At 35.2% G+C, this 19193-nt stretch overlaps 4 protein-coding genes across 4 annotated transcripts; 2 read left to right on the forward strand and 2 right to left on the reverse strand.

Annotated features, from left to right (window-relative positions):
• Positions 1–116: 116 nt before the first annotated feature.
• K444DRAFT_392408 (uncharacterized protein) lies at positions 117–1090 on the reverse strand. Its single transcript, XM_024872453.1, has 4 exons — positions 690–1090; positions 310–636; positions 208–259; positions 117–159 (listed from the first exon to the last, which is right to left on the reverse strand). The coding sequence occupies exons 1-3, from the start codon at positions 877–879 to the stop codon at positions 243–245; spliced, it is 534 nt and encodes a 177-aa protein (XP_024737318.1). The 5' UTR covers positions 880–1090; the 3' UTR covers positions 117–159; positions 208–242.
• Positions 1091–3932: 2842 nt separating this feature from the next.
• Positions 3933–4230, forward strand: K444DRAFT_612582 (uncharacterized protein). The gene has a single exon (XM_024880165.1). The coding sequence runs from the start codon at positions 4007–4009 to the stop codon at positions 4175–4177; it is 171 nt and encodes a 56-aa protein (XP_024737319.1). The 5' UTR covers positions 3933–4006; the 3' UTR covers positions 4178–4230.
• Positions 4231–5128: 898 nt separating this feature from the next.
• K444DRAFT_528155 (uncharacterized protein) lies at positions 5129–5407 on the forward strand (the record flags this gene model as incomplete). Its single annotated transcript, XM_024874695.1, has 1 exon — positions 5129–5407. The coding sequence occupies one exon, from the start codon at positions 5129–5131 to the stop codon at positions 5405–5407; it is 279 nt and encodes a 92-aa protein (XP_024737320.1).
• A 3121-nt stretch (positions 5408–8528) lies between these two features.
• Positions 8529–11258, reverse strand: K444DRAFT_560950 (HET-domain-containing protein). The gene is made up of 3 exons (XM_024876917.1): positions 10739–11258; positions 9750–10693; positions 8529–9689 (listed from the first exon to the last, which is right to left on the reverse strand). The coding sequence occupies exons 1-3, from the start codon at positions 11226–11228 to the stop codon at positions 8664–8666; spliced, it is 2460 nt and encodes an 819-aa protein (XP_024737321.1). The 5' UTR covers positions 11229–11258; the 3' UTR covers positions 8529–8663.
• Between the last annotated feature and the right edge of the window lie 7935 nt (positions 11259–19193).

A 19193-nucleotide genomic window follows, 5' to 3' on the forward strand; every position in this document is an offset into this window, starting at 1 on the left:
GCGGGAAAACGTATGAAGGTATACAAGATGAATTTCTGAATTTCGTCCCGATTTCCAGATTATGTCCTCACTTGTTATTTCCTCTTTCTTTGTGCTTGCTGTCCTTTTTCTCTAGATGTCTCTCTCGATCCTTCCTCCTCACTTTGCCTTCTTTTTCTGCTTCGTCTTTCATCAGCATAATTCGATCTGGGGACAGTATTCGCATACGCTGTTTCGTCACTGTGCCTCTACTCCGACCATCTTCAACGTTGTTCTCGAGCTGCAACGAGTTATGAACCTGGCCCTTCCCCTGGTGCTCTCTCTCAATACCTACATTCTTCTTCTTTCCTTCCTCCTCTCCACCAGCTTTTGCTTCACCTTCAACTTTCACAGGTTCTGCAGCCTTCTCTTCAGCATTCCCTCCTGCCGGCTTGCCGCTTCCTCCTCTCATGCCCGGCCCAGCACGCATTTCCTCACATACTGACACCAAATACTCGCTGCCTCTCCCACTTGGCACCTCGAACTTGTATTTCGGCTGTACAAACACAATCTTCTCTTCCACTTTCGGAAACTCGAATTTCTCGGATATTATATTAACCTTCTCTTTCTTTGTCGCAGGGTGAAGTTCAGGGCAGGCATAGTCGTATATCCATTCAACTACGGTCATTTATTAGCAAAGCTGGTGCTGGGTCGGGTAAGAGAATACTCACCGCCATTTGCAAGCTTGGCGCGATAATACAACTTCATCTCCTCATCCCATATCCAATCAGACCATTTTTGCTCAGCCGTCTGTGGCTTATGTTCCCCCTCTTCATGCCCGTCGCCTTTCTTCTTCTCCTCCTCTTTGGCCTTCAGCTTCTCTTCAGGCTTAGCGGATTTCTTCGGTCCGGTCTTCGACATCCTGTGCAACTACAACACTGGACAAGAACACAGCAGATCAATTGATCATCAATCGCCCGGAAACTTAGGAACGAGAATGAGGCGGTCCAAATATAAGAAAGTGTTGGGACCCAGGTCCATGCCACGCTGCACCCCATCGAAACGCCCTGCTCGCTGCATCATCACCCAAGAGCAAACCCACCACTCCCACTTTAACTTCCTATCTCCACCTGCAAGCCTCTCCCAAACCGGTAGTTTGCCAATCGGAGAAACACGAGCTGCATAATATATCCCACAATTCAGCCAAACATCGCACTACTTAGTGCCACGTACGCTGCAGTCCAGGTACTGGTGCAGAGTCAGATCACGTGTTCTGCAAGCCTACCCAATCTCAAGCTCGCATCCACGCCATGGCCCAAGGAATTAGTAAATAGCGCACATGTACTACTCGGGCGTGGCGAGGCTGAGTCGGTTCGCACAAGGCGGACAAGGCAGAAGTTTTTGATTGAAAGCTTTTTGGAAAAAGTATGGCTTGATGCATTTCACCGAGTTTGGTGGCCAATTGGACAAAAGGAGGCTGCTCGCAGTGCATCCGCGGAGATGGTTATTGGCTGAATCATGCCGGAAACCTCCGACTTTCCAAGTGGAAATATGTAGGTATTCACTTGGAGGATAAGGCGGGATGTGAGGCTTATATGACAACAGGGTGTGTCTTGATATGGAAGGAAAGGGGGGGCGGGGGGGGGGGGGGTGTGAAGACGAGAAATATGTTTTAATGAATATCACGTGCAATGACGGGTTTCTGAGCTTCCAAAACGGGCCTAGCCCACCCTCTCGTGGTGTCGCTAAAGCGCCCCTGAAAGCTCTGCACTTCAGTGAGGAATTTACCCAATCACCCCATGAAATCTATTGCAATGTTTTGGAGGTTGACGACTTGATTTCTCAGCTCACGCGGGGTAAGCACTCTATATATACATCCAGTATATAAACTACCGTGTACCAGCGTACACCTAGTTCCAATAAAATCCAAAGAAACACCACCTCAAGAGAATACATTACCTCCAGATCCCACTCATCCCGTATTTTACTGTCTATAGATATTCGGGCCATGTGCATTCTGCCCGTACCCGAGCTCTTGCTGCAGCATTTTCTTTCCCATGCCTCCTAACGAGCCGGCTCCCACTAGTCTGTGCGTACAGGCCTTCAGACACACTTCCTAGCGAAATCGCGATGCGAAATCAATCAATTTAATTAGGAGTTGACCACCCTCTACGCTCTGCTAATATATGCACCCAGTTCTCGTGCTTCAGAATTAATTGATTAATCCGTTCTTGTGGTATTGCGTCCCATTCCTCCGTCACTGCCTGCTCCATCTGGGCTACCGTAATGGGTTGGTGATTTCGTCTGTGCAGAGACTGCTTGATTCTCCGCCAGCACTTCTTAATTGGGTTTATATTAGGGCTCATAGCAGGATGTGGCATTAATATAATACCATACTTCACCCTTTATTTAGTATAGCAATTACTAGTGGACTTATATCCGTAAGCTGAATTGCTATCTTTTATAAAAAGAGGCTCTACTACCGGGTAAAATAGATGGGTAACCAAGGCGAAGGCATTAATAATATCCTCCAGATATAGCGCGAGTATTTGGGAAAGATAATGGCATTAAATAAAGGCCTCCTTCTTGCCAGATCCGCAAAGAAATAGTAAGGGACTCTTATATCCATATCTAATTACCCCTCACGCATTAACTAGTACCGTACCGCCGCAATAAAACTGGTACTATATATACGTCTCGTATTGACGCTCCCCCCTCTTTCTAGTTACCTTCTCTTTTATAGTTCTTTTGCCTATTAAGAAAGTAACCTCGTTTAACCAGAGCATCTTTAGGCACTCCGTATACCAAAATATATATACTATTGCCCAGAGATATTATACGATTACTTGGGCCTTTATGGTAGGGTTTTTGATATGCCGTACAATAATAATACCCTCTTTGCTTGAGCCTTTGCTCCAGGGTTGAAATAGAGCATTTGAGCTCAAGCTCGGCACAAAGGATAACGTAATTAATAATATAATACTCTCACGATTCAGAGACATAATTAATAATATTGTTAACTTCGCAATCTAAGAGAAGGAAGGCAGGGCCTTTGCAATTTGGTCTTCGCCGTTCTAGGTAATTATAACTCAAGATACGTCGAACTAAGCTCTCATTAAGGTAATATCGCTCCTGAATCATTAAAACTGGGACATGGCCAAACCAGTGCAATTGGCGTATCGCTTCCTTGTGTTTTGTAGGGATCTCGTAGCCAGGAAGGTGCTGAAAATCAAGAGGCGGGGGCATGGTAGTCATTTTGATGGTATCATGAATCAATTTTCTCTTCCTTGAGTTCCGCATCAAGTTAGTAAGCATGCTGCTCTTGCTCAGGTGCTAATCACCCTCGGCTCACCCTCGGCTCAGTCGACTCGCCTGAGTAACCTGAGCACCTTGAGCGCCTTAAGCAGCTCACTTAAGTAGGCCTAATTATCTTAAGTAAGATTAACTATATTATAGTAATATACTTATTAAATTTCTATAAATTTCTATAATTCTTTTTAAGATAAATATAATATACTAAAGCAGTTAGCTCGTTTAGCGAATAGGATATTTAGGAAAGGAGTGGAGGAGGGGTAGCGCAGGCCTAAAAGGGCTTAGCGTGTACAAGGGTAGGGCCGTCACTTTTCCGCTCACTTCCGCGTGTTATCCCTTACTAGCATCAACGGTGAACCTCATAGAATCCTCCAAATCTTTCCGATTAGTGAGCCTCTAGAATACGATGCCTTGTCATACTGTTGGGGACAAGAGGACACAATAGAGATGTTTCTATGTGGCGACGAACAAACAATTCCTGTTTCTCCTCACCTTTATACTGCACTATGGCCAATTTTAAAATAATTTGGCGACAAATATCTGGATCGACGCGATTTGCATTGATCAGACGAGCGATAGCGAGAAAGAACAACAGGTTCCGAAGATGGATCGAATTTACAGCAATGCCCGGCGGGTTCTTATCTGGCTGGGCAAAGCAACAAGCTCGAGAAGCCCTTTTCAGAATACCAGCCTTTTCATTGAAAGTGCTCATTTCGAAGAAGACAGCGATCTCGCCATGGATGCTTTGGCTTCTTTGAACTCCAAACTGGCGAGAATATTTGTTCCCATTGGCGTTTCTGATGCCCAATTCCCCACGTACGGTCTTCCGCCTAGTACTGCTCTAGTGTGGCGATGTATTGGCGACCTTGTTAGTAGACCCTGGTTCCGACGACTTTGGGTACTTTAAGAGGTAGTCCTTGCTAGGGAGATTGTGGTCATGTGCGGGTCTAAACGGCTGGCTTGGGACGACCTATCGCTATTTTGGTCCTATGCTAAGCGTCTCCGATTTGAGCCTTTAGTTAAGTGTTCCATTATAGTGAACCATTCCGGTTACGAGAGGTGGACTGCTATAGACGAGATTTGCGGCATTCGTCTGTACTACTCCAGAGGAGGCGTTCCATTTGCACATCTATTGGAAGCGGGCCGTAATAAAGATTCCACTTAAGCTGTGGACCGTATTTACGGGCTACTTGGGCTTGTAAGCCAGGAATTAAGGGAAAATATACAGATTAATTACTCCCAGGCTCGCAGGAGAGAGTTTTGGAGATGTTATCTTAACGCCGCTAAGTACCTTATCAGCCTCGATCCGAGCCTTATATTGTTGTCCCTATCGACTTCAACAGAGCATCCCGACAAACTCTCATTGTGGTGCCCGAACTTTAACTCTCGACAGCCAGAAAAAATACATTTCAGGGAAAAATTAGGTTAGAATACAGGTTTCCTACCTTGGGAAACTCAAAAGTGTTATATCACGACTTGTCTGGCCACAACTCTAATCAATGTCCCCAGTTTTAGGGTTGACGTTATTAAAGATATTATTGGAGATGATACTATTGATATAGAGCCTTTTTTGAACTTGTTAGATTTTGAGAATAAGGAGGCGTGTTCGCGAGTTGCAAGGCGATTTCTTTGCTGGGAAGAATAATGCTTAAAGTTATCCCAGGCTTCGTCTAACGACAGACCGAATTCGGTTCCTGAGTTGCATTGGTGAACCTTAATTGCTGATTTGGAGCTTGTGGGGGCGGTTCGCTGCTCCCCTGCGAATTTGTAAGGTGCAATTGGGTATTCTAATCTCATGGATATGTGGAGAGCAGTAAAAGGTGGTTTTGAGAGTTGCAAAGCTCCGTCGATCAGTGGTATGGAACTTTTGGGCAATTACTTAGATTCTTTGGAAGTATTACAGGGAAGAACGTTTTTTAATACTAGTGGAGGACGTGTAGGTCGTGGTCCGAACAATGCGAGGTCTGGAGATATCCTTTGTATATTCCATTTGGGGCGGCCGTTGTACGTTCTCCGGTACAAGGCCAAGTCAGGACTTGCAAAATTCGTTGGAGATGCTTATGTCTATGGGCTAATGAACTTAGAGAAACTGCCTCTAAATGTAAGGGGCAAGGACGAAATATTCGTTATAGGATGATATAAAGGTTATATTTAAATATAACTGAAAGCTTTTACTTGGAATAGAACCAAATGATTAAGCATAGCTTCTGTTTTAGCAAGTGGTCGGTTTTCGACGCCGCGCGCCTTCGTAATCTGCGCGTGCGCATACTGTTGTCTTACTAAAACACCGCGACTATTTAAGGGTAGGCAGCTCGAGATCTAGCAAATCTGCTCTTTCTCTGATTACATTCTGGTATCGCGATGGCAGAGTCAGATGATACAACAGCTCAACAGTCCGTCGACCTCAGGGCTGAAGCAAATGTGTCACTGATGCAAGAGTGTGCTTCTCTAATGCCCAGGGCGATCGATCAAGTAGCAGACTCTGTAGAATCTGTAGCTTAATGACAATCGCTGCCCTGCGGTCTCGAAATGGATATTCTCACCACCCACAGGCAAGGCGCTTGAAGGAGGAATACAAATCGCAAAACGGTTGTCCGCTGTGTTCCATAATGTGGGGGACCCTTCTTAGGACAACATCTCCAATTACTTACGACTACCGATACATGGATGTGGTTCGTTGGCGCGAATAGGAATTCGACCAAGTCAGAGTCTTCTTAAACCCCAATAGTAGCACCATTTCGAATCTTTCCACTGCGCGCCTGCGACACTTATTGGACTGCTATCGTGGGACGAATTTTTGAAGGAGTATGGCCTCCAAGCTGCAAGAAGACAACTTCTGCTTGATGGAGGTCTCAAGACAAACGCCAGGTACTTAATGATAAGTATTGATCGTGGTGGGTAAATCCCCCACTTTCAGCTGATGTAGTACGAGGCCTCCGCTGCTGCGCTAAAATCCTGCGCTGGGCGGCCCTACGCAAGTTCCGGGGCCAGCTTGGATTTTGCAGAGACCTCGTTTCCGAGCTCTTAGGGGATAATATATTAAGGGGGGAGTATCTTAAGGGGGGGAGCTTTTACTATTATTTAAATAGTCCTCTACGGTTAATGGGCGAGTAAACTTGCCCTTAGTATATACTCGCCGTCCAGCCTAGCCCGGGCCTGAATTAAGTGTTCTAGCTGCTCCCTGGTTGCTTTTGGCCGTTGCATAGCTTTTTGCTTTGCTTTTTAGACCCGGTTTGCTTTAGTATTCCGTTGTCGGCAAGTATTACAGGTTAAAACCCTGCCAAAATCTATAAGAGGCTTATTTTGATTGCAAGAGGAGCAGTATTAGCCCGTAGAGACCCTCACAGTAGTCCGGTCCCTTCTGAAAACTCTGTATTTGCTCCCGTGAGAAGCACATACCCTCTAATAATACCCGTCCTTCCCTTTCCCACTGCTCTCGTGCCTCTAACCACCGCTTCTTTCTCTTCTCCCCCTGTATTCTAGCCTACAAAGCTTTCTCCACTACCCGTCGTGCCCATATAAACCGTTGTATCGGTCTCTCCTTTATCAGCTCCCCCCTCCTTTCACGGTATATATCACGGTCTCTCTTGTAACATATATAACACGTAGAGGCCCAACAGTTATCGTCTTATAAACTGTAGTCTATAATCGACCGGAAACACTTGCACTTAGTGCAACGGAAGCGTTCAAGCGGAAGGGAAGGGTTCTGCCGCTCCTAATGCTGTGTCTGACAGATATTACAAGGGCTTTTAGTATGTAAATATACTAAAGGGCAAGAGCTATACATGGTATATGGCGCGTGAGTATAGCGTATAAGTATAAGTATAATATAAATCGTAAGTGAAACGTGTGTTTTGGTGTTCCTGCATAGGCCCCTTTTATTAAAAAAAAATCGGATCACGTGGCGGTGACCTGTTTCCGCGGAAGATAAATCAATATTATAGAGAGATCATATCCGCTATAGAAGTTGAAACTAATAAAGCATAGCCTTACTACTTGAAAATTTTATACACAACAAGCAAGTTAGAAATCTAGATTCGAGCGAGGCTATTAGCATGATACAATCTCGGATTAAAGGTATTCGAGGGAGTCGATGAAAATGGCTGGTGAAAATGGCCGAACTTGGTGGCTCTATCCGGGTCTATTAGCACTGTATATAACTGGGATCGTGTATATACGTACCCAATTGCGTTGGGAACATTTCTGAAAGCTTCTGGGTGATTTCTCTCATGCTAGTGATTATCGCCGACCGCTAAGAGTCGCTCAAGACCAGACTTTGCGAGTCTGACATCAACGAATCGAGTATCGGGGGCTGTAACCAGACGAAGAGAGAGAACCAAGAACTCTATTGAATCATTCCTTCCAAAGAGGGCTAATCCACTTCCGGCCATCTTCAAATCCTCGTCAAGCTATATCTAGCGCTTACGCAACAGTACAACGCATCTAAGATGTAAAGCTAATAAAGAGTACTGTAAAAGCCTGAGGCGAAGATGCAAAAGTCATATACATGCGAAGAATCTCGACCAGTGGGTCTTAATTAGATCCAAGAGCAGAGATTCGGTCAAGATCAGGATGCCATGGCTGATGTGAGATTCCAGCCACTTAGCCTACGTGCCGTTAACATTCAATTTAATATCTGGGCTTAGTTCCTACTGAATAAGTCGCGAGTACATTGAAGACAGACAAATTGTTGATTTATTTGTCCAGAATTAGGATACTATAGGTTCATATGAGACTCTGACCAGTAAACCTATGTTTTATTAGCATTTATTCTGAAACTAGTGCTATGGATCCTATAGATTACAAGTTTTGGAAACATTCAGGGCAGATATGTTCTTTACTTTCTGTGATATCTACTACTATATTATCGTAATCGATTGGATACCCCGAGAAGACGGGAGGATTGTGTATTCTGATCTCGATATAGAAACTTCGGGCTACTTCTCGAGATCTTTGTCCATATACAAATTCCGCTCCGAAACCCCCAACATTGTCTGAAACTCATTATCCTTCGCAATGATTTGGATAAACTTATCTCCGCCAAATATCCTATCAAAGATTTTTTGCGACATCGTCTTGCTCGTCGACTCGAAGTTCTGCTCTAGCCGCGCTCGAGTCTTGGAGACAAAGTCTCCAAGCTTCTCTGGGAAGGTTGCGATCTTGTATCCAATCTAATCTACAATGAGAGGAAACAAAACCCACACTATGCTTGGTTAGTTAACGAGGAGTATATAGTATTGATAAAAACTGCGGTTAATGATTTTATAATGGTAATATGTGCTCTTGATAGAATTTCCTTAAAAGCTAGTACTTTGGGGAATAGTTCACGAGAGAAGAGAGAATACAAATCCTATTGAAAGCGCTGAAAGACCTGAATGATCTCGGGCTAAAGGCTACATAATTCGAATCGTTGTTCTCTTTGGAGAGTGTTTAGCAACCTCAATCCACGCCTTAGCCTCAAGCGCATCAATTATTGGCATACAAACCTCATTCTCAAACCTCTTCCAGTGCTCATCCCCGAGATCCTTCCACTTGTTTGTCTCAGTTACACGCGTCTCAGGGACAATAACGGATAATTCCCCAGGCCTCCTCACAACAGCAACACCGATACGTCGATATTCGCCGTCTTTCGAATCAATTGATTCTAGAAGTAGAAGATTCGCGGCTCCTGTCATAGATTCTATCCCCTCGTTCTTGTCTTCTTCTGATACGCCTTCTGTAAGCGCTATCAAGAAAGCGGCAAATCTTTGATTTGGGTGTGAGGTATGTTGCTGTTCGAACTCAAACGTTGCGTTGGATCTCCCGTTCAGCAGCTGCACGGTGAATGCATGTAAGGCTGGGTATTTGCAAGTCTCTGAGTCCACTTTGTTGCTTTTGGGCAAGCTCTTGTATGTTTCCCAGGAAGGCGATATATTTCGCCAGTACTCTACTGACAGGTCGCCTAGCGGGAATAGAGAACCCTTGATGGTAAGATAGCCAGACTTAAGCTGGCCATACAGATCTTCAGCCAAAGGCTCAAGATAGATCTTGACAGGTGTTGCGATGTTCTTGATGGGAATATCGTCACTAATAGCAATATTAGACATCGTAACTCGCCCACCATTGATGCCAGCCCAAGACCAGGACGGAGCTCGGTAAGCAGTCGGTCTCGTAAAGTCCATGTTTGATGGCCCGTATAATCTTTTCTTGGACTTGTCAAGCAGGACGCCCTGTCGCCACCAACAAAGAGACTGCAAAAGCTCGGACTCCCACATTCCAGCGCAGTACTTGTCTTTCGTTATGTCTGCAAAGGCACGGGCTACACCTCCAAGGGCAGGGAGTATGTCGGTATCCTTGGCGTAGTTTCGTCTGCTGTATTCGAAGATGATCTCATGCCATCGAGAGTAGGGGTTCAGATTCAAAGAATTTTCCATGTTGTACTATACCAATTAGAGTATGTCGTCATAGTTGAATTGATATCCGGATGTTGGACAACTTACACCTGAGCTTGTCATATATTTTGGCAACCACCCAATTCGACTTTTCTGCGTCTCGAGCGCACATACCTGCTTGAGGAGGCCAAATTGCAGGCCTCGATATACAGCATTTGCTCTGTTCTTCCAAATTTTGTTGTGGAAGAAGTCTTTGCTATCAAATAGATGATCCATCATCACCATATGACCACCTTCCGTAAACCGTCCCCTGCTGCATTCCCACATGACTTGATCCTTACGGAACGACAAGCTCCGTGGCGCCAATAGGCTCTCTTGCAAAGTCCAAATCCGCCTCTGAAGTGGATTCGTGTATGACATATCAACTGCGTTACAAAAGCTTGGTCGAAGCCAAACGGTGGACTGCTCCCCACTATCTCGGAACGGCAGCTGACAGGGTTCACACGTGAAAGGTGGCCGAGGAGCATAGATCCCGGCAGCGGTGGAGGGGGACTCGGAAGCTATAATGGTGACTGCAGCGCCAGAGTACACATCCTGCATTCGCGCGGCTTCAACCCGCCAGTCGGTGGCGGAATCTTGCAATATGCATAACGCATCGATCCAAAGATACTGCAGTCCCAAGTTCTGGGTAATCCGGATGGCATCTCGGAGCGTTGCTGGCCATTTCTCCAAGGCAATGCCGGCTCTGAAGTCCTCGAAGGTGTCACTCCTGAGAGTAAACTTGGCGATACCAGGTCCCCAGCAGTAGCTCAGTGCTGCCCAGGAGATGGTGCTTGGGGCTTCGTCCACCTCAATGTGAGGATCAATATTTCTCTTCCTTCCGACATTTATGAGCCTCGTGGGCCGGCGAAATGACCTTGCAGGGCCACATTCTGGGTGGTTATGGAGGCACTCTTGAAACCATTCCATTCCTGTCACCCGGCATAGTTCCGAGTCCGAGTGAGGGGCAACTGGCGTTCCTACAAACTTTGAAATTTTTCGAGCTACGGAGTCTAGAGGGTGTTAATCCTAAGCTTGAACAACTTAGCTAAACTCACGTCTTTCAGAAAAGACATCAAATGTGCACAAGGTACGAGATGATTGGCCATCTGGCCGTTGCGTGACAATGATGATAGGCATCTCGGCTTTGGAGACATTGTGACTACTCGTGCCAATAAACAATTGGCCTTGTCTAGCATCGTCAATCGCTTTGTCTACCGTCTCGGACCTCTCCGCACTTGTTGACCATGACTTGAAGATCAATCTGCAGAACGTGCAGCCAGTGTTCGCGGATGCTTTCAGGGCACCTAAGCTGCTTTGATGCTGGAAGAAATTGGGCAACCCAGGTTTGTATTCCAAGAAGTCGTAGAGAAGACCGGTCAGTACAGTTTCTTCTCTGGTTGATGGCTGAGCCTCAGATTGAGCGAGGAGTTCTTGGATATCGAGCTTCTGACAAACGTCGCAAAGATTTATCGACGCTGTGTGGGCATCGCAAGCACCCAAGGTTGATTTTTGAACCTCGATCAAGGGTATGGGGGGCATTTTCATTGTTCAATCGATTGATGTATATACAATGAGGATCGTGGAACGCGGGTGTTAATAGACGAGGCGGCGGCAGCAAAGTAAGCAAGCCAGTTTGCGGCGTGAGCTGAGCCACACAGAATCAGTGACTGACTGCATGAAGGTTAGTGGCCAAAATCGCCGAAGTGGATGTTGGTACCGAGGCCGATAGCGATGCTCCTGCCAAAACCCCGAAATGACATTGCATAATGTATTTGCGCACATCGCACTCGATACTAGAAAATCAAAATTTAATAATTAATGATTCTATTACTAATGCGTAATATCCAAGCCTCATTGGATATATTTAAGTCATTTTGGGCTAATTGGGTAAAGCAGATAGTATTGATTCTAAGAATAATTCAAGTTAATAGATTGTGGTAATGTGAAGCCTATTATTCACGTGACTTACTTCCCTTTTCTAATACCTCGCAATACTAGAAACCTGATAGATTTATTTAATATTAAATTAATAATAGAGATATATGTAATAGTAAATAATTCGTTCTATTTATATATTTCTTTAAGCCTTAGAAATACATATATTTCTAGGCTATAGATATTTAAATAGAAGTACTAGTTTATTTACTATTAAATCTAATTAGTTAAAATATATTAAGAATAAAATACTACTAATCTAGTTTTATAATACTAATATATATATATAAAATTAGTATAGAAAATTAAGGTAATAATTAATTCTTTACTTGCTATTAATCTTATTATTTCTAGTATCCCTATAAGTTTTTTATTCTTATACCGGAATATAGATAAAGAAAAAGAAAAAGAGAAAAAGAAAAGAAGATATATATATAGATTTAATAGAGTAATTACTATATATTAGAAATACTAATTTTTGGTAATTTTTAGGCAATTTTCGGGTATTTCTTATTTTATAGGCTTTTTATTTATATACCAAAATATAAATAAAGAGAATAAAAGAAAGAGAAGAAAAGAAAGAAATATCTATTTTTGAAAAAAGTAATTATTATATATAATAATTACTAATTTTTGGACGATTTTCCTATAATTTTTAATATTTCTTATTCTATTTCATTCTATTCTAATTAATATAAAAATATTACTAATTACTAGAAATTTGAAATTTTTATAGCATTTATTAACTAGCTATATAATAAGAATATTAGAGTTAATATATAATACAAATTATATATAGTCTAGAAATCAAGTTTATTTATATTAATTAGCCTTATTTTTCTAATACTAAAATACTAATCTTTAGTACTTTATAATAGTATAAATTTAGGAGCTAAATTTTAAAATAATATTAATAATAAAAATATATATAATAGTAAAAAATTATTCTATTTTTTAGTTTATTTAAATAAAATATATATATATATATATATATATTTCTATATTTAAGTATTCGGATAAAAGAACTATTTTATTTACTATTATATAGTTTATTATTATTATATCCGGATTTTTTATAGAAATTAAGAATATAATACTACTAATTCTACTTAATAATATAAAAGTATATATAAAATTAGTATAAAAAATAAAGATTTTAGCTATATTTATATTAGTAAAAATAGTTAATAGTAGTCTTTCTATTATAGGACTTCTAATTTAGTATTTTATATATTAAGAAAAGAAAAAAAAAAATAAAAAAAATAAAAAAATATATATAAATAAATAAATAAATAAATATAATAATAGAAGAATTATAGAAATATAAGATAAATTATATAATATTTATTTTATATTAATTATTTTCTTGCCCCGATTATTTAAAAACCTTTTTATATTACCTAATTTTTCTTTTTTATAACTATTTTCTTATTATTATATAACTTTAATATAAACTTTTAATATATTTCAAATAGAAATAATTTATTAAAAAATAATCCAGATTTAAGGCCTATACTAGCCGCCTTTATTTTCTATTTTTTTAATACCTTAATATCTTTTTTTAATATAATTATTATAGCTATTTATATGAATTAAGATAATTTTCCAATTAATAATAAAAGCAAACTTTAAGTTACTATTACTCGGATAAGCTATTTCTTTTATTAGATAATATATAGGGCTAATATAATTAGTTCTATATTTATAAAATAATAATAAAATAGAATAAGATTATTAGTATTAATTAAATACTTAAAAAACTTTTCAAGTTTCGAAACTATAATATAAACTATATAAATACTTGTCTAATTAGTAAAATACTATATAATTATCGAGTTTTTAAAGCTAATTTAATTTAATACTAGTAAGTTATTTAGTTAGTCTAGCTATAGAACTTTCCTAATTAGATTTAGTAGAATTTTATAAACTACTAACTTATATAAAAAGTATATAAATAAATAAGAAATTTTTATAAACTATATTAAGCTAAAGAATTATTATAATAGTATATATAATAATTATAAGAGGTAAGATAAGAAAGCTAATTATAAAATAAGAAATATAAATAAATATAAGTTTAGGTATATAAAGAAACTACTAGAAAAAATATATGAAATAGTAAAAGAAAAAAGAACTATAAAGCTAGTTAATTATAAACTAGCTAATAGAAGAAAGACTTAATAAATAAAGCCTAGTTATATAATAAATAGAAGAATTTTATATATTTAAAAATATCTAAAAATATAGCTTTTATATATAGAAAAACATATAGAATTTAGTTCTCTAATCTTAATTCTATAAAATAAACTAAAACTTTAGAAATAGCTAGTTAAGAATTAAATAAATAAATGAGTTCTAATTATAATAAAAAATCTAATTATTTCTTATAATTAATAGACTTAATAATACGTTTTATAGAAGTTATATAATAGAATTATTTAGGAGAAATAGGCTTAATTATTTCTATATACTAGTAAAGAGCAGGTATTTTCTAATATTTAGTATTAGTAGTAAGAGTAAAAATAAGTAATTAGATTAAAAGTAGTAAATAGTTATTAGGCTTTAGAAAGAAATTAGAAGATCTAGGAAATGGCTTTTTTAATATAGGTATATTAGATTCTAATAAGAATATAGAAATTAGATAATTAGATAAATCTATAATAGGCTTTTTTAAGGCAGGTTAATTTATAATTAAGTTAGAGTTTACTAATAAATCAGGATTTTAAATAAATATATATTAGAAGAAAAAAATAAAAGAAAAAATAAGTTTATATAATTATCTCAAATTCTATTTAAGAATTAATAATAATAAAAGAACTAGAAGTTTTATATTCTAGTTTATTTATTCTAAAAATTATTTCAGAAGTTTTATTTTCTGAAATAACTAATTATATCCCGAAGTTTATAATAAAGAAATTAATAGAATTAAGAATATAACTAAGCTAAATTAGCTCTTTATATTTAGTATAATTAAGTATTTTAAAAGTATTATAGTCGGATATATTACTTAATATTTATATAGTAATACTTGCTTTAAATCCCCGAATACTAATAAATAATAGCTTAAGGCTATAAATATATTTCCTAACTAATTAAACTATTAATAGAGTAATATTATAGAACTCGGAATTCTTTTTATTACTAGAATAAAACTCAAATTTTTTCTTTTAAAACTAGAAAATAATATAATTATTATATTATAAATAATTATAAAATTAGTATTCTTTAAATATTAGCTAAATATATTTTAATATAAATTCTTTAATAAAGGAAATAGTATAGTTTTAGAAATAGTAAATGTATTTGGCTATAAATATTAGTAATTATATAATATAAGAAAGAAAAAGAAATATATTTACTAGCTTTCTTATATTTTAATTATATTTTAATATTTTTCTAATAAATATCTAGTAATATATATTCGAACTTATATATAATCTAATATATTAGAAACTTCTCTAATATTAATTATATTTTACTTTTTTTTCTTTTTTTACTAGAGTTATTTATTAGTTATATTAAGGCTATAGAAGTAATAAAAAATAGTTCTATAAAATTACTTATATATTAAGAAATAAAAAGTTATTATAAATAGTAAGAAATAGTAATTTTATATAAATAATTATTTAATTAAAAGCTTATAAAAAGCCTCTGGATTTAGCTAAATAATAGAAAGCTATTAAGTAAATAAAGCTAAGCTCTCTAGTACTTGTATCTATATAATATATTTTCTAGAGGCTTTTAATTTTATATATAAAGGAAATAGCTAATAAAGTATTTCTATAAAATACCTCTAGCCAAAAAGAAGTATATATATAGTTTATTTACCCTAATTGAGAGCTAAGAAACCGTTATTCCCTAGCGCCTCATATTAAGCTAATAGAACTAAAAAGAATAGGAAATAAAGTATTTCTAGCTATCTCTAGTAGTATATTTAGTTTCAAAAAAGCCTAGCTCTAGTCCCGGACGGCTCTATAAGCCCAAAGCCAGGAAACTATATTATATATACTATTAGTACTCAAAGTCTCTTAATAACTTTGTTTCCTTAATCTAATCTTTTTTTTTAAGCTACCTATATAGCTTCTTATATCTCTTTACTAAGCGTTTTTATATAGCCTTTAATTACTTGTCTATAGGATATAAATCAAGTTTCCTAGTATAGGAATTAGTAGTTATAAGCTCTAAAATAAAGTAATTAACGGGTTTCTATAAGTGCTTTTCTATTCTTGTTTTTTTATAAGAATATAAGTAGCTTTATAAATCGGATTATTTATTAAGAGAAATATAGATCCCAAATAAAGAGTATTACTCGTTTTACTAAATTAAGGCCTTAAAGATTCTTTTGTATTACTCGAGTATATAAATAGGCTCTCCAAGTATATTAGCCTCAATTACTAAAGCAAGTTACTATATTCTCTAAATAGGTAGAAACTTAATAGTTACTACTTAAAGGAAATCCTTAATTACCAGGAATTCTTTAACTTCTGTAACTTAGTAGATTTGAGCTTATATAAGAGCTTGGTACTAATTATTAATCCAGGCTTTAGAAGCTTCTGAATCTATTCTACTATAGTCTAGAATTCTCTTATTATTCTCTTTTACTTATTTCTGAATATTATTTTCTAATAGCTAGAATTTATTATAAAGAGCTCGTATAATATTCTAAAAAAAGAGCCTTTATTAGGAAATAAGTAACTTAAGGTATAATATAAGTAAAGGAGGTTCTATTATATAGTATATCTAATTTCAAATATTCTAATATCGAGAGCTTTATACTAATTAATTTGACTATTTAATAGTATACTTCTTGAGCCTAAATAAGTATTTCTTTTTAATATTATTAAAACGAGCTAAATATAAAGCTCTTAGTTATATTTCCTTTTCTGCTTTTGGCCTTTTATCTATATCCCATATTACTAATAGAGTATTTCGCTCGATATTTAATTACTTAATTATTTAATTAATTATAAGAAAAAGAAGGAACTTTATAGAAAGTAGATAAGGAGCTTCTAGAATATCGGAATTAATAAGATACTATATATTTCAAAAAGTGAAATTAATTTTAAGCTTTATATATTATTTAGAAAAGCTCCTATAATTAGTAAGATATATATTAAAGATTAATAAAGCTACTATTCTAAAGAGAGAAATAAAAAGAGAGATTATAAAAACAGGTAAAACGTATTCTTTTAATAGTTATAACTATAATAAGAATAATTATAATTACTAGAATACTTATTAATTACTAATAAAGGTAGATAGCTAATATTTCGGGCTTATAACTATTATAAATAGTAAGAAATAGTAATTTTATATAAATAGTTATCTAATTAGAAGCTTATAAAAAGCCTCTAGATTTAGCTAAATAATAAAGAACTATTAAATAAGTAAAGCTGAGCTTTCTAGTACTTATATTTATATAATAGAAGCTATTTAGTATAAAAAGAATTATATATTCTAATAATTAAATTATTTTGGTATTTAATATTCTAGATTATTTGAAATCTTATTATACTAGAAAAGCTATTATTAATAGAATTAGTTCTATTTCCAAGAATATAAAATTTATAAAAATAATAATAAAATAAATAAAATACTAGAATTTATTAAAAGTAGCTTATTAAAATAGATCTGGAAAGTAGTTATTAAAAGATATAAGTACTAGAAATAAGCTAATTAAAAAAAAAACTAAAATATTATTAAATATTATAGAAAGCTAGCTAATACTAGATTATATAAGAGTAGTAAAATAAGTAATAGAAATAGAGGTTTATAAACCAGATTTAATACTATTAGATCTATAAATATAATACTAATTATAGAACTTAATAATAAATCTATAAAAGTATTTTTTGAGATTTCGGGCTATATTTAGGCAGGTATTTTATTATAGAATTATATATTTCAAAAAATTAATTAAAGTTAGTTTGAATATTATAATTGAAATTTTAAAGGAAATTAAAAAGTTTAAAATATAGAATTAGTTATATAAATAGCTAGAAAGTAATTTCTATAAATAAATAATAAAGAAATTAGAAAAAGAAATATATATTTTATATATTTAAGCTAACTAATTCTTTTTAAAACTATTTATAATTCAAGCTATTATTTCTAATATAAAGAAAGCCTTTCGAGAAAGTTAATAGTATTATAGATTAGAAAGTCTAATTATTTTATAATACTTAAACTCGGAAATTAAAATTAGACCAGAAGATTTTATTTAGAATACTTTCTTTTATAATAGTATAATATAGCAGGCTATACTTATTAAAAATTATATTATTTTAGTGGTTTTGAGGTTTATGTCATATAGTAAAGGCCGCGGCCTTTTATATGTAACTTGCGGAAATCATATAAGAAAGCTGGTTTTTCTATAAACTTAGAAAATAATCCTTTATATATATTTAATTAATTAAGCCTTTATATACTATATACTATTTATGCTTTACTATTTACGTTTTTAATTTATTATTTTACTATTTAGTTACGTTTTGTACTCTGGTATACTTTATATGGGTTTTTGTTTTATTATAGTTTCCCTCTTATATATTTTATAGTAAGTAATATAAGAAGAATAGAAACTTTATAGTTAAGATAATACTCTTATGAAGTTCTGAGGGACGTTTATAAGGCGGATTATTAGCTTAGCAAGTTAGGAGAGAAAAGGGCTATTATAATACCTTAAGCCTAAGGCCAAAATATTAAGGATATATAAGTATTAATCTCAGTATCTTATATTAATTTCTAATATATCTAGTAACTTGAATACAAGTTAGCCACAAGATATAGTTACTAGTATAGTATATAAAAGTAGTAAGAATAGAGGCTAATTATAGAAGAAAAAGGAGCAGAGGAAATAAAATAGGAAATATTATACTAAGATAATACAAGTTAGACCTTAGTTAGAAATAGACTTTAGTATACGGAAATAAGATTATACTATTAATTTATATATTATTTTTAGTTATAGTAAAAGTCGGAATTAAAGTAGCTTTAATCTTAGTAATAAAGCTTACTTCTAAGTCCGAAAAGAATACCTAAAATAGGAAATACCCTTAATTTCAAGTAAAATAATAAATAGAAATCGGAAAGAATTAAAAGAAAATCGGAAATAAGAAATTATATAGATAAATTAGAGAAGTCTCTAGAGAAAGGAGAGATTACTAAGTAGAAATAATAAGAAGAATTCAGGGAAATTAGAGAAAATAGTAGAATTAGAGAAATTATTTTTATTATTATTATTTTTATTACGTTTATTAATAGTACTATAAAGTATACCTAGTTCGGCGAAATTAAGGGAAAATACTATAGGTATTAAGCCAAAGAAATAGGAAAGAAAGTATAAGTAATAGGAATAAGACTAGAAAAGCTATTACCTTATTACTACTAATACTAAAACTCGAACCTTAATTATATCTATTATTATTAACTAGTTTCTTCCTAATCCCGGTTCCTAAACTGAAAGACATACTTAAATAGGAAGTTAGTTTTTTAGGAACCTTATTAGTAGAAGTCTTAGGTACGGAAACTTTATAATTAATTATAGAAGAAATTATTAAGATTAATATAGCTGAG

Source organism: Hyaloscypha bicolor (assembly GCF_002865645.1).
Source record: "Hyaloscypha bicolor E unplaced genomic scaffold K444scaffold_60, whole genome shotgun sequence".
NCBI lineage: Eukaryota > Fungi > Ascomycota > Leotiomycetes > Helotiales > Hyaloscyphaceae > Hyaloscypha > Hyaloscypha bicolor.

Bases quoted from the DNA above. Each gene is read 5' to 3' on its own strand.
- K444DRAFT_392408 (XM_024872453.1), bottom strand. From the start codon at position 879: ATGTCGAAGACCGGACCGAAGAAATCCGCTAAGCCTGAAGAGAAGCTG. The intron at 637-689 runs GTGAGTATTCTC...AAATGACCGTAG, and splicing joins CGCCAAGCTTGCAAATGGCG to TTGAATGGATATACGACTAT.
- K444DRAFT_612582 (XM_024880165.1), top strand. From the start codon at position 4,007: ATGGATGCTTTGGCTTCTTTGAACTCCAAACTGGCGAGAATATTTGTT.
- K444DRAFT_560950 (XM_024876917.1), bottom strand. From the start codon at position 11,228: ATGAAAATGCCCCCCATACCCTTGATCGAGGTTCAAAAATCAACCTTG. The intron at 10,694-10,738 runs GTGAGTTTAGCT...AACACCCTCTAG, and splicing joins TGATGTCTTTTCTGAAAGAC to ACTCCGTAGCTCGAAAAATT. The intron at 9,690-9,749 runs GTAAGTTGTCCA...TAATTGGTATAG, and splicing joins AATATATGACAAGCTCAGGT to TACAACATGGAAAATTCTTT.